At 37.1% G+C, this 13,543-nt stretch overlaps 1 protein-coding gene across 3 annotated transcripts in view; it reads right to left on the bottom strand.

Moving 5' to 3' along the window:
• Nucleotides 1–13,543, bottom strand: part of LOC134649024 (leucine-rich repeat flightless-interacting protein 2) — a 60,182-nt gene that overhangs the window by 23,144 nt on the left and 23,495 nt on the right. The window contains exon 1 of one of the 3 annotated variants that reach the window (XM_063503717.1): nt 11,520–11,956. The exons of the other annotated variants lie outside the window; for them this stretch is intronic. Within the exon in view, the coding sequence (XP_063359787.1) occupies nt 11,520–11,747 (228 nt within the window). The 5' untranslated portion in view covers nt 11,748–11,956. Of the gene's footprint in view, nt 1–11,519; nt 11,957–13,543 lie in introns of those variants that run through there. 3 annotated transcript variants of the gene reach the window in all.

Genomic DNA, 13,543 nt, shown 5'->3' with positions numbered 1-13,543 from the left:
TTATAAGTTACATTTGAACTCTCAGACTCAGATTAAATACGCAAACGTGTAATGTATCTCACAGCCACGCTTGTCTCATTGTCTCGGATCTGGGTCAACGCGGAGACCTCGTAAAGCTGTTAGAGCCATAAAGGGGAGCAAAAGAGTTAGCTTCAGGTGACACGTAAGGATTACACGGCTATTGTTGGAGTGATAAATCTGCAACGGCCTTTATAAATGATGATGGATGGCCGAGTTGTCAGCGGCGATTTTCTAGACAAGCCGGTGTTAAGTACATCATCTAATCTATTACGACGGTTTGCTTTGGTTACCATGTGCTTTAGCCATGGGTTTAAGGCTATTCATCACAGGATCACGTGTAGAGTAAAAGCACAGAATCATTAATGACGGTGTGAATAAGGTAACGCGTGCATTGGGAATATTGGGATACAGTGCATACAGAATACGTATGATTTAGAGGACTGTTAGTTTTGCTCTATTAAAGGTGGAAAACAAGGGAAAGTTCTAAACTGATTTAGGAGAGGACTATCTAGATTAAAAATAGCTTTAATTGTAGCCATAAATATTAATAAAAACATAGACAATTTTAATTTATGTACATGTAAAAACCACACCGAAACAATAAATATTATTTGATAATAATGATAATGAAACAAATGTGTTAGTAGGTATTACGTTGACATTGAAATTATCAGAGGAAGAACATAAAACACATGTAAAATTAATCAAACGGGTTCAACGGTGGCATGATTACAACAATGTATATTGTACGGATACTATAAATTGTAATGTACTCGTACGTAAATTACTTATAAAGATACATTATTATTGAAATATTAAGTCCATAATAAAACTAAGTAATATAAGTATTTATGAATCAATACGTTTTAGACAATAGCAACGCGACGTTTATAATTATAAGGTAGCTCCACGGTAGCTCTCGTGTGTGACATTGTGACAGTCTAGCTAGACTGTAGGCGGTAAAGAACGTACAGTCAGCAGCAGAAGTTGCTAAGCGGGCGAGGTGTTCAATGATCTTAACGCGACTTTATTGTTGAGAGAATAAGAGCGCGGCAAGGTAATTTTGAACACCTCGCCCGCTTAGCAACTTCTGCTGCTGAATGTAATAAAACTTATGAAGTGTTTACTTAGCTATATATCATATAGCTTAGAATTTAGATTATCTCTATAACAATATTCGAAGTTCCCGTGGCCACTGTTGGGAAGTTGAGTGAAGTGAACCACCTTCGTGGCGCCATGTAACAATACGCAAGGACGTCACGGGCGCGCTTCTACACAATACCTGACAACAGCAATGCGACGTTCATAATCATAAGGTACCTCTCTATAATGTATGGACTTATTGGACTTATTTGAAAATATGTGTGTACGTACAGTATTTACGAACAATTAGATTCCCGTGGTCCTTGTTGAGTTGATTGGAGTGATGAGTGAACAACCTTCGTAGCGCCGTGTAACAATACGCAAGGACGCGGGCGCGCTTCTGCACAATACCTGACAATAGCAACGCGACGTGCATCATAAGGAACCTCTCTAATATGTGTGAGAATAGCGGAAACTATTTGCCTGGATGGTGAAGAACGTACCTCTAAAGCTTTTTAATATAGCTACTAGTCAATATCTAAGAATAGCAAAACTTTATTGACAAGAGTTAAAAGTCCAACCCGCAGAAGTAAGACTTATGCACGACGAATTGTCGATTGTCGACAATAACTCGTCGACAGTTATCACTTTATCACAGTTAAAATTGAATTCATTCACAGCTGTTTACTTAGTCCGGTCATTAAAACTAACAAATTACCAGAGGATTAAGTACTTTTATGATTCTAAGGGTTTACGAACGTTAAAAAGCTAAATAATACTATAATTGATCGCCTTAGTGAAGTTTCAAAAAGACCTAGGTATTTCTCAGACTCAAAGATGCTCTGTTTTAGTTTTATAAATGATCACAAGAAGATATCGCTTCCTGTACAACTAATACAGATTGTCTTTAGTCTGATCGTGGCCACTTTACTAAATAAACTCTTGTTATACGGACTTAACGGAGGTACACAGTTACAGCTTTACAAAGATCAGGGGCCCGTTTCTCAAAAGCTTGTAACATGTATTACAAGTGGAAGTCCCTTTCTAACAAAAGCTGTCAAAAAGTGACATCCGCTTGTATTACAAGGTCTTGAGAAACGGGCCCCAGCAGCTTGGAGGATACAACTAAATGGAGTAGCCATTAACAGGCTTTCCCCTCTGTCGAAAATAGGCGGCCAACGGTCATACACAATGTATGGACTGACGTTTATCTGACATGGCTATTTTTACGTTACGCATACATTTGACGTTCCCCTCCCCCGCAAAAATCGGTAGACTGTTTTGTACAGAAAATTACAGACATGGCGTCTCCGTTTGATTATATCCTCCAAGCCCAGCAGGCATACTCAACCTTTTGTAAATAAAGACTACAAATCCATTATAGATCTATAATGGAGTGGTGTGAGTCCGGACTCACCGGTCGCAAAATCGGATACAGGACCTACTTATATATCTATGCCAGGTGGTCCATTTACAGCCAGGTTGGGTACACAGCTGAACTACAGAATTCATTTACCGAAAGACAAATACACTATAATGGTTTTTCACAAGATAAATATCACTTGGAGATCGCCGCACGGAGCTCGCAAAACGCATGTGCGCGCCGAAACACGCGACACACTGAGGTGGGGCCCGGTTGCATTTGCACGTGCTAAACAATGGTCAGCGCATCCGCATTCTGGACGACGGTCAGTTAACTGTACGATCGGCAGAGCTGTTAGTATACTTTCAGTTTTATTTGGATTGAAAAGAGAATTAACCTCCTGACGACCATGCAGCAGCATCTATATAATGTTTTTGCCTGACCGCAATTGAATTCTGACTTTTATGTCAACTTGACGGAATTAAATAAGTAAATATATCTAAACAAGCACATTTTTATACCAAGTCGTCAGGGGTTTTTAAAGCCATTTTTATCCATGAAAAGTGTATCTGTTGTGTAGTGTGGGAGCCATAGTATTTTCGTAATAATAAGTACCAACAACGAGGAATCCATGTATGGAAATTGAAAAGAATGCAGAGAACATTAGCAATAACATTTTGTATTGTTATGGCAAATATTCTTCCTAAATTGATCTCTTTTCCTTCTATGAGAAATTTTACGCTACAATGTTTGACTTTTCTCCAAACGAAAACACAACGGCAATCATGCTAATGCCTAAAATAAGTTCTGAATGAGGTTAGTAGGTTTAAAACTAATGCGTTTAATATGAGTTTTATTTGAATTGAACCCACTACACTCCGTTTACAAAACCTTTAACTAATTCCATTTTAATATCAACACGCGTCTTAACCATCGTTTAATGCGCTTAAAATTGCGATAATTACGAAACGGAATAGCGTTTCCCGATAAAAACGGTAAACTCAATATGGATTCAAATGCAAGAACAACCGGGCCCCGAACAATGCGGAAAGCTACCTAATTCCACTGAAGCCACGCGATCGAATCGTATCGATGGAAAAACTAATCGGTTCCGACGATTAACGGCGAGGTATCGACTAGAACACAAAACATTTAAACCGACCCAAATCCAAGATAATCTACAAACCATTTTAGAACATGTAGCTTCACAATTAAAGAAGAGAATTGCATGCAAAATCAAATGTACTTGAGTCATTCCGGCTTTTAGAATAAAAAGTATTGAGCGAGATGCGCACGCGCGACGCAAATATCGTGACATTTCCAATCACTACTCTCACCAACACTTGATTAGCTTTTACTATTCATTCGTAAATCGACTCTATTCCCACGTATCTAGATTTCTTTTTCGACAGACAAGCTGTGTACAAGATAGGAGGTTTTATAAGTATGTGATGTTTCGCGACGCATGTGCATACGCATCACGCTGCCAGCGCCGGCGCACGGTTTCGTAACACCAAAGGTGAATGATCGATGCCAGATTTATTTTTAAACGAAAATAAATCGAGAGGACAATAAACTGTCAGTTTCGATTTGTATAATAGTTATTGGTGTCGTAAAATTAATGTTTTAGTAATCAATTATAATTCAAGTTTACTTTCGAAACGCTTTTAGAATGCGGTACTAGTGTGGAAAACTGTCAGGACAGTTATTTACTGGTACTAATTGATAATAAATTAAATCCCTTTCTAAATATAGGGAGTATAGGTAGAGTACACAGTAGAATGGTTTTTCTTCTTTCTAAAGGTTCTTCTACGGTTACGTATGTTCCACAAATTGTACTGTACATTTCATCTTAGTGAATAAGTCCACATGTCTGATGTTCAGACTTGCGCAGCCCGCGTCGGCATTTTCTCCTTTTTACCCACATTGCAATAGTTATTTTATTCTTTGTTTTCATTTTATCGACACAGCGCATCTAAGTGGCGCATCCGTCTCGTCTCGCGGAATGTGAGAAACACAAGCAATAAAACAATAATACGATTAAAACTGAGGAGTTTAATGCAGAAAACGTTTTAATTAACATAAATGTATTAACACTAATAGGTAATAACCATATTCACTTGTATTATTGTAGCCTAATTAGAAATTGTAAGTGGAACAACAGCCAAGTACGTAGACCACGTACAATGAAGGATTCTGTGCGTGCATTCAATTCAATAGCTACGAAAAGGCGTGCCAATACATAGAATATCGACACGACGATAACTTAACCTATTATATTTTATACTTTAACCAAATACATTGTATTTTTTATTAATTTAAGTAAGTATAAAGTATAAGATACCAAAAGGTGTCTTATACTTTATACTTACTTAAAAAAAATAAAAAAAAAACAATGTAAAAAAAAAAAAAAAATTTTGCAGATATTTTCCACGCAGACAGAATTAAATTATACAGGATATCATTTTTGCTATTTTAGCTACGGATACGTAACCCTAAATAAAACCTATTAATTATGAATATGCAAAATGCAGATCGCTGATATCTATGATAGGCGGGTCAGCACAGTTCATAATGTATGAGAGCTCTACATGAATTCTCACACTAGAGATTTTTTGAGATGTGATAACCTATGTTGCAAATACTATATTTAAAAAAAAATCTCCACAAAATATGTCACATGGTTTTAATAAATCCAAACTATTATTAAAATAGAAAAAATATATCAAAACATGAATCCGACACTCGAGATTTTTTAATATGCAGTTCTCAAACATATACTCATTATGTATTTATATTTTCTCCCAGCTTGACACCAAAACCAGCTCCCAATAATTTTCTTTATTAAAAATATTTTTTTATATAAAAATAACAACTATGTGTACATAACAATTACATGTTAATTAAGCTCTGTATATTTACTATATCCTACAAAAAAATCTCTCACGTAAATTAATCCATTTAATTACTATTAATCATTTTTGTTTTGAAAATGTTTTCGTTGCTTCGAGAAAATGGACAGTGGGTTTGTTTTTCACTTTCTCAAATCTCTTTCTCACGTTAGTGTAACAACAAAAAATCTCCCACGTATATGTAATATTGTATGGAATAAAACCATTATTAAATCATCCAAGCTATTTAAATTACCCTAAATGGCGGGTACTGATTCACTGTAGAGAACGTTTTATCGACTTCCATATCTCCGTCTCACTTCAATGTTCGCGGCAGACGATTGTTCCGCTTCAACAGCCGAGAGTTCGCGATCCGGTCGACCGTTAATTCTCCCATGACTATCTTACCCAGTTTCATCGGTATGCGTTGCGCGCTTACTTAACACACCTCAGGCCAAGCTCCTATAAAACGCGCAATGCATGCATGCATTGCGGTATCTCCTATACGTCACATATGTCAGCTATGAGGCTATGACATGGCTATGACAGACTGTGGCAGTTAGTTCCAAACAAGTATACAGACTTGTCTACCCACCATAAAGTTTAGCGTAAAGAGAATATATCACTCCTTAGTGAAAAACCATACGGTTTGTGCGAAGTTGAGCGTTATGTCAATGCTAATAAAGATGATGGTTTGACTTACGGAAATGAATAATATAATATCATTTTATTTTATATTTCCAATTCCCGTTTCATTTACACCCAATATTAAATCTTTTTCCGTAATAAAATGCGTATATAATTACTGTCATCATCTGTATTTATTTTATTTCTTTAACCCCCGTTATTCATAAACGCGCTACAAACCTCAATTAGCTAATAATAGTAATAATCGTTTGTCCTTATCTGTCACTTTAACTTATGTATTTGTAAGTAAGGGATAAACATAATTGAACTAAATCAGGCCCGTAAAGTTTATGAATAAAGTGGTTAATCTTTATTGCACAAAAGAAAAACCTTATAGTACAAGAGGCGGACTTAATGCCATAAGGCATTCTCTACCAGTTAACGATGGCTTGTCCTCCGGCCCATTTGATCGATGACCTCCTTTGATTATTTATTTTTAATGGACGCCAAAATCCAGACAGGAACTTCGATTTTGACATTTACCACAGTAATGCAGTCGGTAGCAATGTCGCGCTTCAAAATTGCTGCAGTCGACTGCATTGCTGTAGAAAACGTGAAAAAGGTCATTCAAAGGGTAATAGGGTTATATACACCGCGGGATTTAATAACCCGAAAGATTTAAACCAACGATTTTAGAGCCTAATTAGAGTATATAAAGTTATATAACACATAGTCCAAAAACCCTTAATTTAAGAGATATTAATTATTTAAAACAAATCACAAGTAAAAAAATCTCAATTCTAACACACCCTTATGCGTGACGTAGCCACCAACTAATTTTACACGCAGACGCACTAACTACATGGTTATTAGCCAGTTTCACTTAATTAAGTTTGATATCCTACAAAAAGGTTTCACTACCGAAATTTTGTTCTGTTCTCAATCACGAGAGTACAAACTATTTACCTTTACGATAACTGGCTGATAGTTTGACGAAAATGACGAAATTGATGTCAATAAAATGACATATTTCATATGTCACACAAGATATGCGCAAGATAACATCTTTAAATTTGATTGACTGTAATAAATAAAATTCATTTAGCGGATATTCACTTTGTGTACGGATTTGGAAACCCGAAGAACTATGTGCTTCCGGCACGACGGACCCACTTCAGCCTAGAAGTTCGTAAATTGGCTAGACGAACAATACCCTGAGAGGTGGATTGGCCGTGGAAGCAACGTCCTAACCTGGCCCGCCCGGTCACCCGACTTAACGCCATTGGTTTTTTTCTATGGGGAACTCTGAAAGATAAGGAAGGAATACTCAACACCAGTGAACTCTGGAGAAGAATTATTAATAAAAATTCGAACGGCTTCCGAAGAAATAAAGAACACTTTTGTAAACCTAAATAATGAAATCCGTTTAAAATTAAATCTTTGTGCTGAAAACGGTGGTACACACTTCGAAAACCTAATTAATTAAATTAATAAAAAAGCGTAATTGTTTAACATAGTTGTTTATTTTACTTTACTCAGTATAAATCAACACATCGAGAATTTAAAATACGTACTGATAAGCATGATCGATATTTTAACTAAAGGTCATTCAAGTAATCATCCCTTTCCAGCTGTAGTATGAGTTAAAACAATAAGAGGCATGATTTCTTTCGGATATAATCATGGTTAATGGCTTTGGTTACCTCACTCAAAGGAAAAGATTTTATCGCAAAGTTTCAACAATAATAACTGCACTATACCTACTGTTGTAGTAATTAATAAAGTTTTGATACAATTTGTGGTATTTTGAGGTGCCAATCAATTGAAATAATTTCAACGTAAACATGATCCTAGACATAACTTGACACTTCTTGTCATGGAACACATGTCACTGCATTCGCCGTGCATCGTATGATATCGGAGTGATTCATGAAATGTCATGCTCGCTCTCTGTTTTTCTACTTGAGATTAATTAAACTCGCTAACTCTCTGAATAAAGGTTTGTTCACAAAGAAGCGGTAAATTAATATGATTTAATTTGTACTGAAATAGTAGTTTAATTAAAATACATATATAATTGGACCCATGTTGATATAACATTATTTACTCGTACTGTCGTCAAAAATACGTGATTTAAATCTTTCGGGTTATTAAATCCCGCGGTGTATAAAATGAAATGATGCATTAATAAAACTTTAGTTAATTAACAATATTATATTAAATCATTAACAACTTTGACAGCACGATCTCTTCGCAGGTAGGTGCTCTACAAGGAGTTTATATTACAACATTATTTCCAAGAAATAATCTCTCATTGTTACGAAAATGTTGGTAGGGTGGCTTTAGGTTACTTTTCGTTCATATCGTCTTGGATATGGGTGAACATGGTGTTAATACACTCAGTATCAATCAACCTGTAAAGATATTGTAGCCTGGCCTTTTCTCGAAAAGTCTTCTAGAAAAATTTACGCTCATGTCGTCTCGGATATGAGTATATTTGGTATCAGTGCATTCAGTATAATATCCTGAACACAAATATATAAGATGACAAGCGCGAAAGTGGTGAGGGTAGTTGCTATGACGCAAAGTTTTTACCATTTTTCTTTTAAACATACCATGTGGGGTACCAAATGAAAGGGCCTTGTGAGTAGATCACAAATATATAACACACTGTAACACTTTTACTACTTAATCCAACAAATTATTTGAAAACGTTCAAAAATTTCACAATGAGTTGAATTCCAACTGCTCTAAATTGACTAAGATAACTTGATCCCAAGTTTCCTTGCAATTATACGTAATCGAGGGCCAGGCTCATACTAGTTCTCATGTCGCGATGCGCTAACGGTAACAAAAACTAAGCGTTACGAATTGCTGACATTTGCTTCTTTTAGTTTCACTCTACTCAAGCATCGGATGACAGGATCGTTGAAAAGGGACAAACATATCCTTTGACGTTACGTTACTCTTCTCGTGAATTGTCAAATTTTAAAATTCGAAATTAGCTTTGGAATTTGTCCGGGTGGCTATTCGAAGTATAACTTGGTGGACGGTACTTACTAACCAAATAAGCTTGAGATCCAGTATCATAGATAGTTGTAAGACTTCAAGGGTCTATTTATATCTGACTGTGCATCCTGTATTCTAAACGTTTTGTGAATAGATATAAAAATTGACACCTATCATTTTTCACATAAACACAGACACTTTATGCATTGAATTATTAAACCTTAACGCAATGCCATAAGTCATAAGGTATATTTTCCTAATATACCTTGATGCTAATTCGAACTTTGTTATAAAAGATGTCATTTTATATCATTCGCGCGTGCATTTCACTCGTACTAGATGAAATATGTATTGGTGCGAGCGAGACGGTTGGGCGAATGATAACAAAATGATATCTTTTTGACATCTTAAACAAAGTTTGACTTGGCCTCTGTGGAAGCCTGGAAATACAGCATACTTCATTGACTTTTTATGCTGGAAATTGATTTAATAATTGCGAGAAAAATAAGTATGTTATTCTTCAATAACTTGTACAGTTACTGTCAAAAAACTAGAAGTGTCCATTAATTGTGTAGAACATTATTTGCTGTTTGTTTCCAATATCATGCTGCTATTCTGCGAATATAGCAGTTCCTCAGGCAGATAAATTAAACATGATCGAAACAAATACTATTAACCACAATAGTAAACTTTTCTCTCAGTGTGGGATATTCTCGGTCATGAAAAACTTACAAAGTTATTGTTTTTTTCATTAAATCTATAATTAATATTATTGTCGGGAGAAATTCTGACCGTGTAGTCGTGTAAGCTTCATAGCCCATTCTTCAAAAAATCTCTAGTGTGAAATTACTGTTTAGGTAGTATAAAATATAAAATAAAAAAAATGTTATTTCTCAAAAACGGGAACAGATATCAAGTTGTTAATTCGCAGCCGGGTATTCAATATGATATATAATTCACCCGTGTAGAAACATTTGACTGTGCAATTAATGTAACTTTAACTTTATATTGACTCCACTATGATTAATTCATCGCACACTCGACCGCCCCTTTTCACAATAGTTTCACTATTTTGATTGATAGATGGAACCAAACGGTTCGATTTGAATAAGAATGGGTTGGAGCTGTCACCAAGTTATGCGTGTGACGGGGTATATTATTGTCACATTTCTATAACAATTTAAGTGGCCATGGAGCTGAGTTATGAGACTTATGAGTTATTTTCACAGACATGTTATTGTCATCGCTGACGCTATGGTTATTTTAGAAATGAATGAAGGATTTATCTTGTAAATGATGGATGAAGAAGACACGTCGCTACCACTAGGTCTGATTCAGCTCGAGGTATTCAACGAAGATATTCCGCAAAAACAAATAAAGACTTATGTTAGAGGCAATTGAAGCTGCGATGAAAACCATGAACAGCCGCTAAGCTAAAGAGACTGCTTACGAATGTGGTGGTTCTGGGTTCTAGTTCGAACCCCTATAATAAGGGTTGTAATTGTAAGGGTTGTGTGATAAGCCGGATGAGCGTCACTATGCGTCATGAGACTCATGAGATTTGGATGACGTCTAAGATATATGATGTATACTTATCATTACCAATAGTGCAAGCTAGCAAGAGGAAACTCAACCTCACATGCCTAAAGACTATTATGTACTACTTAAAACAGTCACTTTTGACAATGGTTTGCAAGATTAGTTATGATAACTACATACGAAAAATGTTATCGTTTTATTTTATAGCTATAGAAATATAGGACTCAATAAAAACCGGATTACGTTAACGACTCGTGTTTGAAGCTATAAAGCAGTTGTTCGGAATATTACGTAATAATCCTGACATTGCCAAAACCACGAATAATAAGTGAAAGTCAGGTACCCGTACCCCGTATACCTACTGTATGTGTATGGCATTGGCAACTGACAATAATGCAAAAGATCAATAAAGGTAAAAGAAATTGATCTTACAATTCTGCTATCAGTAGTTCCTATAATACCTATATCATTATAGCGGTCATAACTGTCATAAGTACCTACGAGTATATCTTGTCAATAAATACTTGTCAATTAATTTAGGGCACAAATTCGGTCCGCATGATTTGAATTGCAGATAACTTAGCTTAGACAATACAATTTGCTAAGTAGTAATACTAATTCATTATTAATTACAGAGTGATCTATTAGTTATTACAATCTTATTGGCACGCTTGGGAAGAATTAACACCCAAAACAAAAAAATTAGGGTTCAAGCAATAAAACCTATAAACTAAAACCCTGATTATTTTTGCCATCTCTTTAGCAATACGTATTCTGAAGTAATCAAATGCTGTTATAGTAAAATAACTAAAATCTACCTCTGACACCACCTGAGGTTGGCAAGTTCCTTGATGCTCCTGCTGGTGAACCAAATAGAGCACGGGACTTTTCCTAGTTCTCCGAGACAAGCATGTCTAAATCGGAACCAAGGTCGAGCAGACTGAGCAGCGGCGGTTGCATTGCAACCTAGCTTAACGAACACTTACTAGTTTAGGTCTAACGTGGCACACGATGGACCTCGCAGACTCCTCATCACTGCTGCTCTCCAGACAGTCGGACAGCGAGGGCGGGCGGCGCGGCCAGCGCGGCGCCTTCTCCGAGTCCGGGCTGCTCAGCTCCGACCCTGGGCTCAGCAGCGGCGGCGCCTGCCCGCGCCACCAGGACACCAGCGCCGGGGCTACTCCCACAACCATAGCTAGGCCTAGCTTCACCATTTTGATTACAAAGTCTTAAGTTCACTGTTGCATTGTTCGATCTAACAAAAAACTTGTCTCAATTGACGCATTGTCCGCAAACGTCTATTTCAGAGCTTCCGCCTTTATGTCAACGTGAGCGAAACGAGCACGTGCCAAATAAGCCAATTAGCGACATCACTCGATTAAGGCAAAAGTCACAGTCACTTTATCACTAAGTTAAGTTCTCAAGACAAACGCGTGGAGTAGCAGATTGGCGTCCAGAACCCGTACCATGAGTCACTGACAGTGTCAAAACTGACATAAACGCTATCGAGAACGTAATTTACTTTCTATACATCTCGCTTGTACTCGCATATTAATGCGAACGAGATGTATAGAAAGTAAATTACGTTCTCGATAGCGTTTATGTCAGTGCCAAACTGATGGTAGCCGTAAAGTTCTCTGGAATATAGAAAGTCGCCGGTTAAGTTGACGTTCTCTCGCGATCGCGGAGTGCCGAGTGGCGGTCGTTGACGCTGGAGCCCGCCCCTCCCCGCCGCCGCCCAGCGCCCCTCCAGCCGCCCGCCCAGGGAACTACCCCTTACGTCTGTGCACAATGTCGCGCAAAACTGCATTCAGCTACATACTTTAATTAAAATGCAGCTTCTAATCTCAAATTAAACAGCCGTGCATTGTGCAATTTATTGACAGCTGAAATGTAGGTCAAAGTGTGAAACTTGTACTGTAGTAATAAAAACAAATTGGGTTAAACGCGTAAAAAGATAACGCAACGCGCTGTTAAACAGGGAGTATTACTTGCAATGCAACTAAACGAGGTTTTTAAAAGTGGTATAAATAACGGTATGAGGTAACCCGAAGAGCAAAATGACGCAACGCACATCCGCACACACTTCCTGCTCAACGTTGCAAAATTGCATTGTTTCGAATTAAACATCGAAATGCATTCAGCGTGAATGTCTTGAAGACACACTTCACTTTAGCACGCGAGCACCTAGGCCTTGGAGGTAACTGTTTACTTTCAATTTACACACTTGTTAAAAAAAAAAAAACTTAAAGTAAGTAGTTCACTTGGTCTATCTAAGTATGAAGCTGTGTAGAGAATTGATATACATAGTTTTATGCCTAAAATCTAACGTAAATATTGTGTACAGATAAGAAACACTTACATTAGACCAATGCAATTTTAAGTTTTTTTTAACTATACGGTAGTGCTAATTTCCACGCGGAGTGTAGGTGAACAACAAAGACAGTGTGTAATATTTGCAGTATTTGCACACTGGAAGATGACATCTGCAACGCAATGCGCTGCACTCGCGATTGGTCGGACGGGACGGAAGCGCGGCTGGATCGATGCAAGCGCGACTTTTGACCCTGGCTTTTAGTGCGTAGATATACCAACAGCTCTCCTCGCCTACCATGGATACGTAACGTCAGCTCTCAGATATGGCTCTCTTGTGGGGTAACTCTTGTGAGATTGACAGATTGTTTATCAGCGGAAAGAAGTGCGTAATCTTGAACAATCTGTAATGCACCACTACCCATTTTATACTAAGTACATATATCTAGTCAGAAACCTGTTCCGATTGCGCTATCTACAAAAGTAAATTGAAGGCATTGAAGCTGAAAATTTCAAATATATTTAATGGCCTTATGGCCATCCTCGTACTGAAACGATCAGTCGACTCGACACATAAAATAAGGCATACTGAAATTGAACCTTAGTATTTAAGTTTTTGGCACACTGCAAGAGGGAATAATGCTTTAGTCATAAATCGATCATGATCTAAGTTACTTGGGTATTAGTGCTTTATTTT

Source organism: Cydia amplana, chromosome 6, assembly GCF_948474715.1.
Source record: "Cydia amplana chromosome 6, ilCydAmpl1.1, whole genome shotgun sequence".
NCBI classification, from domain to species: Eukaryota; Metazoa; Arthropoda; class Insecta; order Lepidoptera; family Tortricidae; genus Cydia; species Cydia amplana.
Note: the sequence above shows the minus strand (reverse complement) of the source record. Positions and strands in the feature narration are given on the sequence as shown.